At 37.3% G+C, this 18,596-nt stretch overlaps 1 protein-coding gene across 2 annotated transcripts; it reads right to left on the bottom strand.

Annotated features, from left to right (window-relative positions):
* Nucleotides 1–1,606: 1,606 nt before the first annotated feature.
* On the bottom strand, nucleotides 1,607–14,117 carry LOC132155888 (suppressor of tumorigenicity 14 protein homolog). 2 transcript variants are annotated; one of them, XM_059564645.1, is made up of 18 exons: nucleotides 13,954–14,117; nucleotides 13,719–13,849; nucleotides 13,566–13,636; nucleotides 12,721–12,875; nucleotides 12,284–12,316; nucleotides 11,246–11,480; nucleotides 11,011–11,153; nucleotides 10,775–10,878; nucleotides 10,590–10,693; nucleotides 8,911–9,008; nucleotides 8,602–8,706; nucleotides 8,389–8,496; nucleotides 5,464–5,577; nucleotides 5,221–5,334; nucleotides 4,938–5,121; nucleotides 3,649–3,917; nucleotides 3,193–3,329; nucleotides 1,607–2,317 (listed from the first exon to the last, which is right to left on the bottom strand). In XM_059564645.1, the coding sequence occupies exons 1-18, from the start codon at nucleotides 14,057–14,059 to the stop codon at nucleotides 2,159–2,161; spliced, it is 2,370 nt and encodes a 789-aa protein (XP_059420628.1). In that variant the 5' UTR covers nucleotides 14,060–14,117; the 3' UTR covers nucleotides 1,607–2,158. The 2 variants fall into 2 exon arrangements, with proteins under 2 accessions (XP_059420628.1, XP_059420627.1); XM_059564644.1 differs by having other exon boundaries at nucleotides 8,872–9,008.
* Nucleotides 14,118–18,596: the final 4,479 nt, after the last annotated feature.

Raw genomic sequence — 18,596 nt, forward strand, 5'->3', positions numbered from 1 at the left:
CAATATTACATTTTTTCTGTATTTTTGGTCAAAAATAGTGTATGTGCAGAATAATTTTTTTTACAAAAACACTGAAAATCGTAATGATCCCAAACTTTTGAACAGCAGTGTAGTTGTATCTTACAACGAATTTAGACAAAATAAATTGATAGTTATATCTTGCAATTCTGACTTTTTCCAGAAGTAAGGGGTGCCTAATGTCTGTATCACAATTTACATAATGCATATTTCCTTCAAGAGAATGTAATATGTGATGTTGTGCATTGATATTAATATTTTGGTATTATATTAATATCAATGCACAATATCACATATCACATTCACCAGAGGAATATTTCATTCACAAACTTTACTTGAACACTTTGTTCCTTTTCTAAACACACGGTGTCATTTTATTGACTATTGATTGAGCAACATAATTATTGTAGAAAGAAATAGTAATGTGTGTGTGTGTGTGTGTATATATATATGGGTCAAAGACGAAAAAGTGTTTAAGCATTAAAAAAAGTGTAATACTGCTTTAAACTGTTGTAGTTGCCCCCCCCCCCCCCAAATGCAAAAGGTTTTCTGTTTTATTTAATTGCAATTTTGTTTTTGGTTTTCTGAGCAAAAAATAAATATCATACATTTTCCCCTGATTTACAGAAGACACCCAGTAAAATGTCATTCAGTGTAACAATCTTGTCTGGCATATTTACAACCAAAAATCAATTTATGACATATTAAAAGACTAATTACTTTCACCCCAAATACTAATGAGTTGTAATTTTACATTTTTAACATTTGCCACTTTCCTAGGTTTTGCCCATTTGTCAGTAAGAATTTTGTACTAATTTAAAACACAATAAAATTTAGTATGCTCCATTATTCATTTAGATATTTTAATATGTACACGTCAGAATAAGCATGTTGTTTGATTTTTGCATAAATATTGTGTTACACTCAATGACAATATAACATTATTTCAACCAAATTTTGACATTTTATTCTCCAAAAACTTATTTAAAACCTTAAAAGGAGACATTTTACTTACATTTAATGTGCTTTCTATGGACACAAAATCTCTTTTGTACATTTTTCTTGATGCGGACATCTTAACGTCTTTGACCCATATATATATATAATTTCAGTAATTTGAAGCATGTCTTAGTCTAGTATCTCACTCAATTGTTTGAATTATCTGATAATTAAATATAAGCATTGTTTTTTCATAGTTTTCATGAAACCAAAGATTTGTTCCTCCATATCTGAGAGAGCACCTGTAGGATGAGTCTAGCGCCACCCTGTGGATGTCAGGAACAGGAAATGGATATATCTGTTCAGAACTGGCCCTGCTGATCCAGAACTCCTGCAGCTTTCCTATTAAGAAACACCTACGAAGTTTCAACAGGAGGACAATAGACAATTTTGGCAAGGACCATGATACAAAAGTTGGTGGCAGGGTCTGATAAAAAAAAAATTATAATATATTACACACACACATATATATATATATATATACATATCAAACAAATCTCCAACATGCAGAAAATGAATGGAATTTGTACTTCTAGAACCAGTTTATTGCACTCTTTCAGTAAAAGTATAATACATATTTAACACTGTATTTACCAGATACACATTTTATTTGCTAAACTGTTAAATCATGGTGGATGAAACAATGTTTTTTTGTTTCTAAATGTATTTTTCAAGTGTTAAATGTAGTCCCTCAATCAAACCTAAAGCACTCCAGACTTCCTTTCAAGTGTTTCCATGTTTAACTCTCACATTACATACATACATATTGCACAAGTCATAAAAAACTGAAGATGTTCACATTCAAGTATGTGAGTGTGACTCCTGGAATACTCCTGGAACCAGAAAAAACCCAAGGTACAGACCAAAACTAAAAACTAAATCCTTTATATTCAAATAATAAAAGCTTCACTTTAAGAATGAACCTTTAAAAAAAGAAAACAAGGCATTTATTTACACATCTTAAGACGGAATAAAACCTTCCTTCCGCTCTCATAAAATATATAAACATATAAAACAACTGTTAGACAAAAAACAGGTCAAGAGTCCAGCCTTCTCTTCAGCCAGACCATGCATGTTATTAAAATATTTGCAACCTGAAAAAACAAAACGGTTTTCAGTTCATTATAATCTTCGAGGCAACTTATACTCCTGTCTTCTCCTTGATCCAGGCCCTGAATTTTGTCACGTTTGTGTAGACGCCAGGCTTTTTTCTGCGAGCACAGCCATCACCCCAGCTCACCACTCCTGCCAGGTACATACGCTCATTTGATAAAACAGACATAGGACCACCAGAATCCCCCTAAAGAGAGAGAGGGAGTTATTTACATGGATGAAAATTACAGGAGAATGAATGAAGAAGATAAAAAGATACAAATAAAATGGCAATTAAGTTAGAGATGCCCAATATTCATATTCTGAATGATATCAAAAAGCAGATAATCGTTTTTATAAATGGTAGATATTAACATTTTGTCTAAATACATTAAAAACATACCTATTTAAACAAAAATCAATTATTTAAAATACTACATGAATGCACGGATATCAAAACTCTGGCTAATACCAAAAAACTGAAAATTCATTTTCATTTAATGGTTAATAACCAATAATAGGCTGTTATTAAAAGTCTATATTATTTTGTCTAAATAAATTAAACTCTATAAACAAAAATCAATGATTTTTAAATGCTCCCCGGAATGCACTGATATTAAAATTCGGGTTAATACCAAAAAGCTAATAATTAAATATAACAACAACAATCTCCATATTGTATGTTAATCAATAAAATACCAATTTTAAATTCAATGCTACTTTAAAAAAAAAAAAAAAAGATAATAAAACACATAAAATATTTGTAAACGCCTAAATTGAAAATATTAGTTTTGACATTTGACAAAGATTACACAAAAGTGTTATTAAATTATTCTTCTCTTTAACATCAACTTTAGGTGAGCATTAGATGATGGCATACGAGATCTAGATCTAAAAATAGGGAAAAATGAGCATTACCAAAGTCGATCAAAACTTAAATAGTAAAAAACGAATATATAGAATCTCTAATACTGACCACTAAATCAAATAATAAACAGAAATAAAACGGATAGCTTTAAAGGGAATAGTCATGTGTCCTTGTCTGTTTAAAGCACATTCATCAGTGGTCTTTATGAAACCCACCTGGCAAGCATCCACTCCTCCTGACAGAACGCCAGCACACGTCATGCGAGATGTGATCTGACCGTCCATTAGTTCGTCACACACCGTGCTGTTGATGATGCGAACATTCGCTTTCTGCAGCACAGTCACTCCAGAGCCTGACACACACACACACACACAAATCAAACACTAAGTTAAAGCACTGAATCCCTATTCACTGTTACTTCATATTCACTCAGGTCCATTATAATCATTAACAGTTACAACTTTTGAGTTTATATAGTGTATTAGTAAATGTCAAAATCAACTAACTAATACCATAAAGATTCATCAGTCCTTTAGAAGTATTTTTCAATGTTTGTTTAGCAAATGGAACCTTGTTGTAAAGTGTGACTGAAGAGAACTTCTGTTCTTGGGGTGAAATCTGGCAGGATTTGTGAACGGTTTAAAGCATTATTGTGTGGCTCTTTTACTGACCTCCTTCTCTAGTGGCACCCCAGCCGCTGATAGTGACCGTTTCACCAGCCGGGAAGACGTCAGTGGCAGTGGGCAAGCAGATGGGTCGAATGTTCGCACTGAAGGTCACGGGTGAGTCCAGCTCCATCAGAGCGATGTCGTTGTCATACGTGTAGGCATTGTAGTTCTTGTGAGGAATGATTTGTTTTAGCAATCTCTTTGTTGCCTTCTGTTTCTCTTTTTGTGTGTGGAGACCCAAGTATGCTTCCCATGTCCCCGGCTGAGAATATCTGTGAATTCATCAGGTGTACAGACATCAGCAATTTCTCTTCTATTCTAAATGTCTAAAGTGAGAAAACCAATGTAACTGATAAATTAATTTTACGGGTGTACGGTTTATATTAACTTTTTTAAAGCAGTGTGTAGAACCACAAAACAAAGCTATGTTTAATATAAGACTTGTGCACAAGACTCAAAAGTTCCATAATGCAGCTTTAATTTATCTGATCTTATTTTCAAACCAAGATACTAGAACTTCTCAGAACTTTTGCTATTTAATACAAAAATGTTCAATTTTGACACTACCATTTCTAAAGACATCTCTTTACTCTCTACCAAAGCTGTATTTATTTGAAGAAAAAATACAGTAAAAAGTATGAAATATTTTTACCACTTAAAAAAAAAATATATATATATATTTGTAATTTATTCCTGGGATGGCAAAACGGAGTTTTTCGGCATCAGAAATCATTCTAAAATGTTGATTTGCTGCTCAATAGACATTTCTTATTATCATCAATGTTGATTTTTTTTTCTTGCTGCTTAACATTTTTGTGGAAATCGTCATATACTAGCATTCAAATGTTTGGAGTAAGATTTAAAGATGTAAAAAAAAAAATTGAAATTGAAAAAAAATGATTAATATTTTTATTCAGAAAGGATATAATAAATTCATAAAGTGACAGTAAAGGATAAGGACTTCTATTTCAATTGTTGTTTGAAATGTAAGGATCATGTGATACTGAAGACTGCAGTAATGATGCTGAAAATTCAGCTTTTATCACAGAAATAAATTCTATCTTAAAATATATTCAAAATCTTACTTTAAATTTCTAAATTATTTTTTTACTGTATATATATATATATATATATATTCAATTAAACGCAGCCTTGGTGACGTCTTTCATAAACATTAAACAAACAAATCTTAATTATTCCTTCTGGACTTCTGGCCTGTAGTGTAAGTGTCCAAACGGTTTTTGAAAGGTTTATTTAATGGTGCAGTTAAAGAAAGAAAACAGAACATTTACTTGATTTTGGCTTCGTCTTGTACGCAGTGGGCAGCCGTCACAATCCATTGTTCACTGATGATTGATGCGCCGCAAACATGTGCGGTGTTTTTAACGTGCAGGCTGACCTGCCATGGGAACTCATCCACATCTGCTTCCTGACCACCCACAATTCGAGGCTTCGTGTTAGCCTTCTTACCACAGTCTAGAGGACAAAGAAAGAGCGAGAGATAGAAACCAATGCTTAACAATGCAGGATGTGTGTTGAAGAATAGATGTGAGGAAGTGGAAGCTCTGCACGCACTGCAGTTGGACTCGTCTGATCCGTCGTCACAGTCATTTTGCCCGTCACACATAGGGTTCGGTTTGGTTATGCATTTGCCATTACCGCACAGAAACGTTGAGTCCTTACAGATATCTGACAGCACAATGAGAACGAATGAAGAGAAAGAAACCACTTCAAGTCTCCAAATGTATTCTTTGAATATTTTTGAATTCAATAAACAATAAAAATAATACTAAGATAAATTGTTATTTTCTTTATCACCTCTTGAACAGCCGTCTTCATCTGAGCCATCTTTACAGTCACGATTCCCGTCACACTTCAGCTTCTCTGAGACACACTGATTGTTGTCGCATTGAAATTCTCCAACGTTACAGCCTGCCAGAGAAGAGGACAGCGGTGTTAAACCAGATGAGGATGTGTTTCTGAGTGCTGGTGAATACAGAGGCCCATCCACAGACAGGGTACCACATGAGGAAATGGGTTTCAGAGGAACTTCCAAATCACAATATTTTGATCAACGCATTTCCAAGTCATCTCCTCGAAGTTCTCCAATTTTTGGCTGGAAACCTGTTGTATGCAATCTACCACATGCCTTGTGTCCTCTGACTGATAGTTTATTTTAGTGTTATTATAAAAACAGTCTCTTCAGGTCATGGTAGACGTGTCTTTGTACAACCCGAATTCCGGAAAAGTTGGGACGTTTTTTAAATTTTAATAAAATGAAAACTAAAAGACTTTCAAATCACATGAGCCAATATTTTATTCACAATAGAACATAGATAACATAGCAAATGTTTAAACTGAGAAAGTTTACAATTTTATGCACAAAATGAGCTCATTTCAATTTTGATTTCTGCTACAGGTCTCAAAATAGTTGGGACGGGGCATGTTTACCATGGTGTAGCATCTCCTTTTCTTTTCAAAACAGTTTGAAGACGTCTGGGCATTGAGGCTATGAGTTGCTGGAGTTTTGCTGTTGGAATTTGGTCCCATTCTTGCCTTATATAGATTTCCAGCTGCTGAAGAGTTCGTGGTCGTCTTTGACGTATTTTTCGTTTAATGATGCGCCAAATGTTCTCTATAGGTGAAAGATCTGGACTGCAGGCAGGCCAGGTTAGCACCCGGACTCTTCTACGACGAAGCCATGCTGTTGTTATAGCTGCAGTATGTGGTTTTGCATTGTCCTGCTAAAATAAACAAGGCCTTCCCTGAAATAGACGTTGTTTGGAGGGAAGCATATGTTGCTCTAAAACCTTTATATACCTTTCAGCATTCACAGAGCCTTCCAAAACATGCAAGCTGCCCATACCATATGCACTTATGCACCCCCATACCATCAGAGATGCTGGCTTTTGAACTGAACGCTGATAACATGCTGGAAGGTCTCCCTCCTATTTAGCCCGGAGGACACGGCGTCCGTGATTTCCAACAAGAATGTCAAATTTGGACTCGTCTGACCATAAAACACTATTCCACTTTGAAATAGTCCATTTTAAATGAGCCTTGGCCCACAGGACACGACGGCGCTTCTGGACCATGTTCACATATGGCTTCCTTTTTGCATGATAGAGCTTTAGTTGGCATCTGCTGATGGCACGGCGGATTGTGTTTACCGACAGTGGTTTCTGAAAGTATTCCTGGGCCCATTTAGTAATGTCATTGACACAATCATGCCGATGAGTGATGCAGTGTCGTCTGAGAGCCCGAAGACCACGGGGATCCAATAAAGGTCTCCGGCCTTGTCCCTTACGCACAGAGATTTCTCCAGTTTCTCTGAATCTTTTGATGATGTTATGCACTGTAGATGATGAGATTTGCAAAGCCTTTGCAATTTGACGTTGAGGAACATTGTTTTTAAAGTTTTCCACAATTTTTTTACGCAGTCTTTCACAGATTGGAGAGCCTCTGCCCATCTTTACTTCTGAGAGACTCTGCTTCTCTAAGACAAAGCTTTTATAGCTAATCATGTTACAGACCTGATATCAATTAACTTAATTAATCACTAGATGTTCTCCCAGCTGAATCTTTTCAAAACTGCTTGCTTTTTTAGCCATTTGTTGCCCCCGTGCCAACTTTTTTGAGACCTGTAGCAGGCATTAAATTTTAAATGAGCTAATTAAGTGAATAAAAGTGTAAAATTTCTCAGTTTAAACATTTGCTACGTTATCTATGTTCTATTGTGAATAAAATATTGGCTCATGTGATTTGAAATTCCTTTAGTTTTCATTTAATTAAAATTTAAAAAACGTCCCAACTTTTCCGGAATTCGGGTTGTACTGTGAAATCCTTTTTTTATAAAGTGAATGGAAAAATAACTCTTATATTCTTATTAAAGATGATAATTTACTGGATGGAGGCAACTTAGCTTTACTACATACAGAATTTGTATTTGGAAAATCCAGTTATTATCAAATATGACACATTAGGCATTTGAGGAATGTTTATCGCGCAGTCATCATTGTTTTGTATTGCATTGTATTTTATTTTATTGTATTGCATTTAAATACCATCTAACTAAAGCATCTTATTGGAAGATACAGAGTGAAATATTCATAAGCATTTTATGCAAGTAGACGATACACTGTTATAAAGATCTCACTGATTTACAGTAAGATATCAGAATTAAATTTTTGTTGTATTTATATCAGCAGCTGTACCAATTTTTTGTGCCTCTGAATAAAATTGAGGTGTTTTTTCTTCCAAGCTCCATATTCTCCTATATACTGGTAATACTATATGATCTATAAAAGCATCTATCTAAATATTATTTCATATGACAGGCTTTACAGGGTTAACTAACATTATTGTATTATAAAAACAGATAATTAATTAGAAAATTAGAAAATAACAGAACTGAAATGGCATAATTGCATTATCAACTAATTTCAAATTTGATATGCTTTATATATTCTCCTCAGTCCTGAAGTGAATAAAATGCTGAATTCTTGGTAGAAATAGTGATAAATATAAAAGCAAATAAAAAATATTTTAATAAATATATCTATGCTGTCTTCTAAATATGAGACGATTATAGTATCTTTGTATACTGAATGTTATGAATTCTCCTGTGTCTCCATGTTTTCTCCTTTCATTGCCTGTGGAGGCAGCATTTCTCACATTTGAATGCATATAGAGGGAAAACTGAAAGAAAAGTCAGAGAGAAAGGAAGAAAGAAAAGGCTCCTACCACAATTAAGTTCATCTGTATCATCTCCACAGTCATTTACTCCATCACACCGCCAGAACATCGGCTTACAGACCCCGTTTCTGCACTGGATCATGCTGGCATCACATTCTGAAATCCACATTCAAACTCTGTATATCTGAACTCAGTTCATATTCAGAGAGCAAGTGTGTAATTCTGTGTGTGAATTTGAGACAGAGTTCACTGCACACTTACTGCAGTTCCTCTCGTCTGTGCTGTCACCACAATCGTTCCAGCCGTCACAGCGCAAAGATGGGTTTATACAGCGCTTGTTGTCACACTGGAACTTATCCGGACAGGCTGGGAGATTCAGAAACTGGATTCACTTTTTAATATGTTCACACTGACACCATTTTAAAACTGGCATCAATTAGTCTATTTTTTTCCACCTCAGGCCAGACTGTTACCAATAGTAAAATATTTAGCTACTTTTTACTTAGTAACCATTTTTATGTCTTAACTTACGGTCAGTGGGCTCAAAGACCTCATAAGTGGCGCTAAAACCTTGATCTACTTGTGATGAATCCGATTTGAACACAACAGTCATCTTGTTACTGTTGACCGTCACCATGGGATTATCAGGCTGCTTTCCACACAATATGCTGCAAAGAAACAAACAAGCAATGCGTGTGAAACCTCCAACTACATTTACATTTACACTTTATAATTTAGCAGACGCTTTTATTCAAAGCGACTTACAAATGAGAACAATAGAAGACCAACAAGAGAACAACAACGGTATACAAGTGCCATGACAAGTCTCAGTTAGTCTAGTACATTAGTACATAGTCAAAACATTTAAACCCAGACTGCTCAATGTGATTGTTTCTATAAGTGTACTGTGAGCAATACATGTGACCATACTAGAATTATTCAGAATTACTGATTTATTAATTTAACCCAAAATATCATCTGAGAGGAAAAAAATAACATTATACCTTTCAGCCTTTTAATTATATTAAATATCTCAATATTTATTAACTAAAATGACAAACTAGAAACTGCTCATTTACCATTTTTTAAATAGAATTTGAATACTAAATATTTTTGTTGCTTTCCAGTAAAATATATCTTTTAAACTAAATACATTTACACGAGAAGTGAAAAAAAAAACAATTACAATGTTTGCCCATCAAGCATAACTAAATTTCTAAAGACAAAAAATCTTGTGTCAACTTTTCTTCTCAAAATAAATAAATCTTCTTTTAAATATTTTTTAAACATTTTTACTGGAATACAAGACAAAAATAGGTGGGAAGTAGAGCTATGCAAAAAATCGAATGCGATTTTCATGCACATCTCATCAGTAAAGACGCTCCTGTGATTAGAAGTATATCTCCAGCACGTGCGATCAGATCAGGGTTGCCAGGTTTTCACAACAAATCCTGCCCAGTTGCTTCTCAAAACCAGTCCAATCGCGCTTCCAGGAGGTTCCCCGATAAAAATTGCTTCCCGGGGTTACAATTTAAGTTTTTTAGCAGTGCTGCCTTGGTAAATTCGCATTTTAGGTGCTAAATATCACGTTATATGTATTGGGGTCGCTTCGACCCGCGGACATGAAAAACAACCACAGACTTGGCAACACTGGTTGGCATTTACTACACCGAGCCGATATTCACTGACAATCTACAGAAAATCGATGTTAAAATCGCAGGCGATTCTTTGTCGATTTTGAAAACGATTTTGTGTCAGTTGTTGGTAGACTACGGCTCTGTGTAGTAACTGCCGCTCCACCTGAACCAGTGTTGCCAAGTCTGCGATTGTTTTTCATGTCCGCGGTTTGAAGCAACCCCAATACAAATAATGTGATATTTAGCCCCTAAAATGCGAATTTTACCAAGGCAACCCTTCCAAAAAATGTATATTTTAACCCCAGGAAGCAATAGTTATCGGGGAACCTCCTGGAAACGCGATTGGGCTAGTTTTGGACTAGTTTTAAGAAGCAACTGGGCAGGATTTGTTGTGAAAACCTGGCAACCCTGATCTGAACGCACGTGCTGGAGAAATACTTCTAATCACAGGAGCATCTTTACTGATGAGATGCGCATGAAAATCGCATTCGATTTTTTGCACAGCCCTAGTGGGAAGATCCAAAAGAAATGTCTAATGCTGCCAAGCAATTTATTAGCACTCTTAGAGGATCAATTTTGTGTAATGTCTAAATGAAGTTTTAAAATACGGACCTTTTACCAACAATCTGCACATAATCTCCAGAGCAATGATTCAGACTCCCTGTAGAAACCATGAACGTGGGGAACCTTAACTTGATGTGTTTACCATCGGGAACCTTTAAACAATAGAGATGGATATAACACTGTTATAACAGTCGTTCAATGTGACATTTACTTGATCAAAATGAATGTCTCACCTCGATGTCCCACTGACATGTTTTGTTGGGTGGGTAATAACTGGGGAAGTTGGGTGATTTAAAACTACCAGACGTTCCACTCAATTTACCACCACATGCAAGATCTGTTAAACGGGGAGAACGAGAGGATTAGAAAGTTCACAGTAAAGCATACTCTATTATTATATTATATAATCATAAAAACATATTAATCAGTCAAATATGTTTTTGTTGAAACAACAAGGATTCATTTTTACCGCTGCTATCTTGACTGATCTGAGTGACACGGGCTCTGAAACCCGGAAAATTCCCTTCTTCGTTGGTTACCAAGGTGACCAGCATAACATTCCGGGATGAGATGAAATTTAAGGGATTACTGGGAGAATAAAAGCCACACTCCCTGTTTGAGAGAGAGAAACTTTGAGTTCAAATTCCACACCCTGATATTAGAGTTGCATATAAAGCCACCAGATGGTGCTCCAAGTTCCTTACTCTTCCATGAGGTGTTTGTCCAAGGCAACCAATGAGTCATACACTCTCACAAAGTCATTTGAACAGTTTTCTTCCAGGTTGAAGGTGTCAAAAGACAACTTTAGCACGTGGCCTGGGTCTCCCCGAAGCTGCCACTGCACAAAAGTGTCTGGAGCATAAGGTTTGTCGGGGAAACCTGGTGATGTAATGATCTCTTCAGCAGAACTCTTGGCATGCTGGGAGTATCTCATACTTGCTGGAAATACAGAAAAAAATGTTATTCTTACACATTTATTTTTGGATACACAGTACATTAATGAGTGCTTAGGGAATTCTGTTCCAAAACCCACTGAACTTTGGTGCCTATGATTTCCACTACGTGGGAAACACAGAGAGGACTGCAGAATTCAGTCAACTAACACGGTGTCATAAAATTTGGAAAAATGACAGTTGACCTCATGAGTATTTTACCATTTCATTTGATAAAACTACTGTGTCAGATACACAACCATGGTTAACTTGAAGAAATTGTACAGTAGGATGTAGTTCCCAAATAACTTTTTTTTTAAGAATACCACAATTTTTACATCAGTGTTTACATTTGGATATTAATCTAAATTTAAATTAATAACTATATAAATGCAACTGATTAGACATCATTTGTCATTTTTAAAGTATTATTTAAATGGAATGCAGAAAAATTAAAACGATTTCCGAAAACGAAATGAAAACGAAAATCCAGAATTTAAAACTTTTGCGGAAAAAAAGACTCACAGATTCACAGGGCACTAAGATTTGCTTTGCTGCCTACTGCTTACATAGCATAGTCAGCTGCTTTCTATGGCAGCATTCAAACTGAACAGAAACCACACGTGACTGTCTATTTTCTTTTACTGATCTTGTTGCAGTTCATTATGGGATTGATGATGCTGCCTTACAATTTGGCAAAACTAAGATATCTCAGCATCATTAGGTAACCTTTCAGAACTTGCTATGGAAGCAGCTCATTAGGTTTTGGAACAGAGAGTATATGAGAGACATAAGTAATGGACTACTCACTCCTGGCTTTTGAGAACAAACGTGTGTCCAGAGCTGTTAATGAAAGATTGACACAGTTATAATAAATCTGTCAGGGTGAAGACATCAATCTGTGCTTCAGTATCATAGGAATTCAAATATTATATAACAAGCAATCTAGAGATCGGTATCAAAGTGAACCTATAGCTTGAGAAACCCATTTTTAGAAAATTGTTTTCAACATAATTAAGCACACTACCCCCAATCTCATTACTGTAATGCAAAAGAAAATAATGAAATATATTATTATTATATTATTTATATATCTGATTACTGTTGTACTATTTGTAAGTTTGCAAATTTATTTATTTTGGCAAAGTTTTTAATGTAGATTTTGCAGAAAAATATGACCTAGACATATTCAAACGAGTTTCATCCATCTATCCAAACTATGTAATGGATGTGCTAAGCAGTATTACCTGAAGACACAACGTGATCAAAGACCAGGGGACCCTGTTTTTCCCCAACTCTGCGAACTTTGGAGCTTAACCTGTTCACAGCCTGATCCACTGCTGCTTCCTGTCCCGCTGGAACGGCAAACTCTGACTCATAGTAAGCTATTACACTGCCCTCACTGCAGAGAGACAGAGACAGGCCACGTTCAATCTAACAGTGTACATCAACGACTACAAGAAAAATGCATTTTCACATTGATGAAAATTTGTTAGAACTTTAGCAACTTATTGTTCATTAAAGTTATTTTTCACATGAATAGTTTGAATTTTGCCCGTTGATGGAATACAAATAAAACATTTCAATTTAGGCAATACAAAATGGTCTGTGCAGATCCAAAAGGCTCAAATATGAAAATGTACTTACCTTCAGGCCATCCAAAATGTAGATGAGTGAGTTTGTTTCTTCATGAGAGAAATGTAGCATTACATCACTTATTCACTACTGGATCCTTTGCGGTGAATGGGTGCCGTCAGAATGAGAGTCCAAACAGCTGATGAAAACAAGTAATCATGATTACAGTCCGTCAGTGGGTTTTGCTGTGAGAGGAAAACAAGGGATGGACTTTTTCAGTGGAGGAAATGTTATTATTGATTTTGGCCTTTTTTTTGCCAGAATTTATGTTTTTATCAGCTGTTTGGACTCTCATTCTGACGGCACCCATTGACTGCAGAGGATCTACTGGTGAGCAAATTACGCAGTTTTGATTAAGAAATAAGTCATCTACATCTTGGATGAGCAAAGTAGGTGCAAGACCAAAAAAATAAAAAACATTCAAAAAGTGTTTTAAAAATGTGTGTATTCTTCATACCTGAAGGCTTGGACTTCGGAACCAATGTAATATTTAGACAGTTGTGGAGATTCTGAGTACATTGATTTTAGCTAAACATGAATAAAAAAATGCATTACACACTTTTCACCGTCATCACTATGCAAAACAAATTAGTTTTAATTTGGTTCTTACCTGAGCCATGACTTGGTTTGCCAAGTCTTTAAACTCTGCACTGTCCGGGTTTTCATACGCATCCACAAAAGCTTGATTTGCTATCCTAACTGAGCCGGTGTAAATCTTCTGTGACTTCAAATCCTTCTGGACTGCAGACACCAGGGAGACATGAACCAACAAACATGTGATCAGCACTATCAGGCCGGACACTGGTAACAGTGTTATGCTGTCTGTGGCTACAGTACTGACTTACAGTGGAAATGCCAGACCAGAAGCCCAATGATCAAAGCCAAAACAGCTGCCGAGATCACCAGAACAACAATGATCCCAACTTTCCCAGGGCCCCTCTTCTTCTCCATCTTTTTATTATCTGATGCTGGCAAGAATGTGTCAGCTTGTTCCCAGTCCTTATCCTAAAAGCAAAAGAAAAAATATATACTTTTTAAATTTCTCTGTAAATTTCAGGGTCTCTGAATTCAACCAGAAAAAAAGTCAGTTTGAAGAAATACATAAAAATTAAAGCTGCAGCACATATCCTCAACAGAATCGGATTGAACAGAAAATACACAGTAAATTGCAGAGCTTTTCTGACAGAATAAGTACAGATTCAGATGTATTATATGAGAGCAGCATCAAAACACTTCCCTAGGTGTTGTTTTCAGAGGAGAAGGGGGCACTGTCTACATTTTTATAAACCAATCAAAACATTTAAGCAGTGTTGAATTTAACCTGAGACACATCAAACTGGATACACAAAAAAACTAATAACAGAAGCAGAAGGTATAATAATTATCAGAAAACAGATCAAACATCAAAAGCTTAATGTATTTTCAAAACACAATAATTATGTTTGTATTCAGTGAGCATTATTCTCCTTCAATAGGTTTTTTAGTATTGCATTTTAGTAAATATACTTAATTTCAGAATCAGAATGAGCTTTATTGTCAGGTATTTGTACGAGGAATTTGTTTTCATGATAGAAGCTCCATAGTACAACAGAATGACAGTGACAGAACAAAAAACACATAATAAAAGAATAAAATACAAAAAATACAAATAAGTAGGAAAGGAATGACAATATACAAATTTACAATTGTATGGCAGGTATTTTACAAAAAGCAGTTATGTACAGTCGTGGCCAAAAGTTTTGAGAATTACATAAATATTGGAAATTGGAAAAGTTGCTGCTTAAGTTTTTATAATAGCAATTTGCATATACTCCAGAATGTTATGAAGAGTGATCAGATGAATTGCATAGTCCTTCTTTGCCATGAAAATTAACTTAATCCCAAAAAAACCTTTCCACTGCATTCCATTGCTGTCATTAAAGGACCTGCTGAGATCATTTCAGTAATCGTCTTGTTAACTCAGGTGAGAATGTTGACGAGCACAAGGCTGGAGATCATTATGTCAGGCTGATTGGGTTAGAATGGCAGACTTGACATGTTAAAAGGAGAGTGATGCTTGAAATCATTGTTCTTCCATTGTTAACCATGGTGACCTGCAAAGAAACGCGTGCAGCCATCATTGCGTTGCATAAAAATGGCTTCACAGGCAAGGATATTGTGGCTACTAAGATTGCACCTAAATCAACAATTTATAGGATCAACTTCAAGGAAAGAGCATTTCAATTCTTGTAAAGAAGGCTTCAGGGCGTCCAAGAAAGTCCAGCAAGCGCCAGGGTCGTCTCCTAAAGAGGATTCAGCTGCGTGATCGGAGTGCCACCAGTGCAGAGCTTGCTCAGGAATGGCAGCAGGCAGGTGTGAGCACATCTGCACGCACAGTGAGGCCAAGACTTCTGGAAGATGGCCTGGTGTCAAGAAGGGCAGCAAAGAAGCCACTTCTCTCAAAAAAAAACATCAGGGACAGATTTATCTTCTGCAGAACGTATAGTGAATGGACTGCTGAGGACTGGGGCAAAGTCATATTCTCCGATGAAGCCCCTTTCTGATTGTTTGGGGCATCTGGAAATAGGCTTGTCCGGAGAAGAAAAGGTGAGCGCTACCATCAGTCCTGTGTCATGCCAACAGTAAAGCATCCTGACACCATTCATGTGTGGGGTTGCTTCTCATCCAAGGGAGTGGGCTCACTCACAATTCTGCCCAAAAACACAGCCATGAATAAAGAATGGTACCAAAACACCCTCCAACAGCAACTTCTTCCAACAATCCAACAACAGTTTGGTGAAGAACAATGCATTTTCCAGCACGATGGAGCACCGTGCCATAAGGCAAAAGTGATAACTAAGTGGCTCGGGGTCCAGAATGTTGAAATTTTGGGTCCATGGCCTGGAAACTCCCCAGATCTTAATCCCATTGAGAACTTGTGGTCAATCCTCAAGAGGCGGGTGGACAAACAAAAACCCACTAATTCTGACAAACTCCAAGAAGTGATTATGAAAGAATGGGTTGCTATCAGTCAGAATCTGGCTCAGAAGTTGATTGAGAGCATGCCCAGTCGAATTGCAGAGGTCCTGAAAAAGAAGGGCCAACACTGCAAATACTGACTCTTTGCATAAATGTCATGTAATTGTCGATAAAAGCCTTTGAAACGTATGAGGTGCTTGTAATTATATTTCAGTACATCACAGAAACAACTGAAACAAAGATCTAAAAGCAGTTTAGCAGCAAACTTTTTGAAAACCAATATTTATGTAATTCTCAAAACTTTTGGCCACAACTGTACATACAGGTATATTATGTGCAAAATTTAAGTGTACACTAAGTATGTGTGCTAGATAAATAAGTGTATGTGTATATAAATATAAATAGTGTAGTGTAGTGTGTTCCACAGTCGTTATCAATTGTTCATTAGATGGATTGCTTGAGGGAAGAAATTGTTCCTGTGTCTGGTCATTCTGGTGTTCAGAGCTCTGTAGCATCGACCAGATGGCAACAGTTTAAAGAGAACATGTGCTGGATGTGAGGGGTCCAGATTGATTTTACTGGCCCTTTTGCTCACTCTGGATAAGTACAGTTCTTGAATAGAAGGGAGGGTTGTACCGATGATTCGCTCAGCAGTCCGGACTACCCTCTGTAGTCTTCTGAGGTCAGATTTAGAAGCTGAGCTGAACCAGACAGTTACTAACGTGCAGAGGATGGATTCAATGATGGTGGAGTAGAACTGTTTCAGCAGTTCCTGTGGCAGGTTAAAATTCCTCAGCTGGCAAAGGAAGTACAACCTCTGCTGGGCCTTTTTCACAATGGAGTCAATGTGAATGTCCCACTTCAGATCCTGAGAGATAGTGGTGCCCAGGAACCTGAATGACTCCACTGCAGTCACAGTGCTGTTCATGATGGTGAGTGGGGGAAGTGCAGGGGGGTTTCTCCTGAAGTCCACGATCATCTCCACTGTTTTGAGCGTGTTAAGCTCCAGGTTGTTGAGAGTGCACCAGACAGCCAGCTCTTTAACCTCCTGTCTGTAAGCAGACTTGTCATCGTCCTGAATGAGGCCGATGAGTGTGGTGTCATCTGCAAACTTCAGGAGCTTGACAGAGGGGTCCTTAGATGTGCAATCGTTAGTGTACAGGTCGAAGAGCAGTGGGGAGAGAACGCAGCCCTGGGGAGCTCCGGTGCTGAATGTACGGGTGCTGGATGTGTATTTTCCCAGCCTCACTAGCTGCTGCCTGTCTGTCAGGAAGCTGTTGATCCACTGACAGATGGAGGTGGGCACAGAGAGATTAGTTAGTTTGGGCAGGAGGAGGTTTGGGATGATCGTGTTAAAGGCCGAGTTGAAGTCCACAAACAGGATCCTCACATAAGTCCCTGGTCTGTCTAGGTGTGGCAGAACATAATGCAGTCCAATGTTTACTGCATCGTCCACAGACCTGTTTGCTCTGTAGGCAAACTGAAGAGGAGCCAGCAAGGGTCCAGTGATGTCCTTCAGGTGGGCCAGCACCAGTTTTTCAAATGACTTCATGACTACGTATGTTAAAGCCACAGCCCTGTAGTCATTTAGTCCTGTAATTTTGGATTTCTTTGGGATGGGGATGATGGTGGAGCATTTGAAGCATGAAGGGACTTCGCACAGTTCCAGCAATCTGTTGAAGATCTGTGTGAGGATGGGGGCCAGCTGGTCACCACAGGATTTCAGACATGCTGGTGTAACACAATCTGGGCCTGGTGCTTTTTTCCTTTTCTGTTTCCGGAAGACCTGGCGCACATCATCCTCGCTTATATGTATTGCAGGTGTGGGGGAGAGGGGGGATGCAGGATGTGTGGATGGTAAGAGCCGTTGTTTGGAGAGGTGTTCAGGGCGGGTTGCAGGAGTTGTGAATGGCGTGAATGGTTGTGTGGAGAGGTGTTCAGGGCAGGTGATGGGTGTTCTTCTTTCAAACCTGCAGTAAAACTTGTTCAGATCGTCTGCCAGTCGTTGATTCTCCACAGTGCTGGGAGGTGTTGTCTTGTAGTTGGTGATCTCTTTCAGACTTTTCCACACTGATGCTGAGTCGTTGGAAGTGAACTGAGTCCTTATTTTTCCAGAATAATTCCTCTTTGCCACTCTGATCTCCTTTTCCAGTGTGTATTTAGCCTGTTTATACAAGACATTGTCCCCCTTCCTGTAAGCATCTTCTTTGGCCGGACGGAGCTGAGTTTTGCAGTGAACCACGGTTTGTCATTGTTGTAATTTAGTTGAGTCCTGGTAGGAATACACATATCCTCACAGAAACTGATATATGATGTTACAGTCTCTGTGAGCTCGTCCAGATCGGTGGCAGCAGCTTCAAAAACACTCCAGTCAGTGAGGTCAAAACAAGATTGTAAATCCTGCTCTGCTTCATTAGTCCATCTTTTTACAGTCCTTAATACAGGTTTCGTTGATTTACATTTACATTTAATCATTTAGCAGACGCTTTTATCCAAAGCGACTTACAAATGAGAACAATAGAAGCAGTCA

The sequence above is a fragment of the Carassius carassius genome, chromosome 13 (genome assembly GCF_963082965.1).
Source record: "Carassius carassius chromosome 13, fCarCar2.1, whole genome shotgun sequence".
NCBI classification, from domain to species: Eukaryota; Metazoa; Chordata; class Actinopteri; order Cypriniformes; family Cyprinidae; genus Carassius; species Carassius carassius.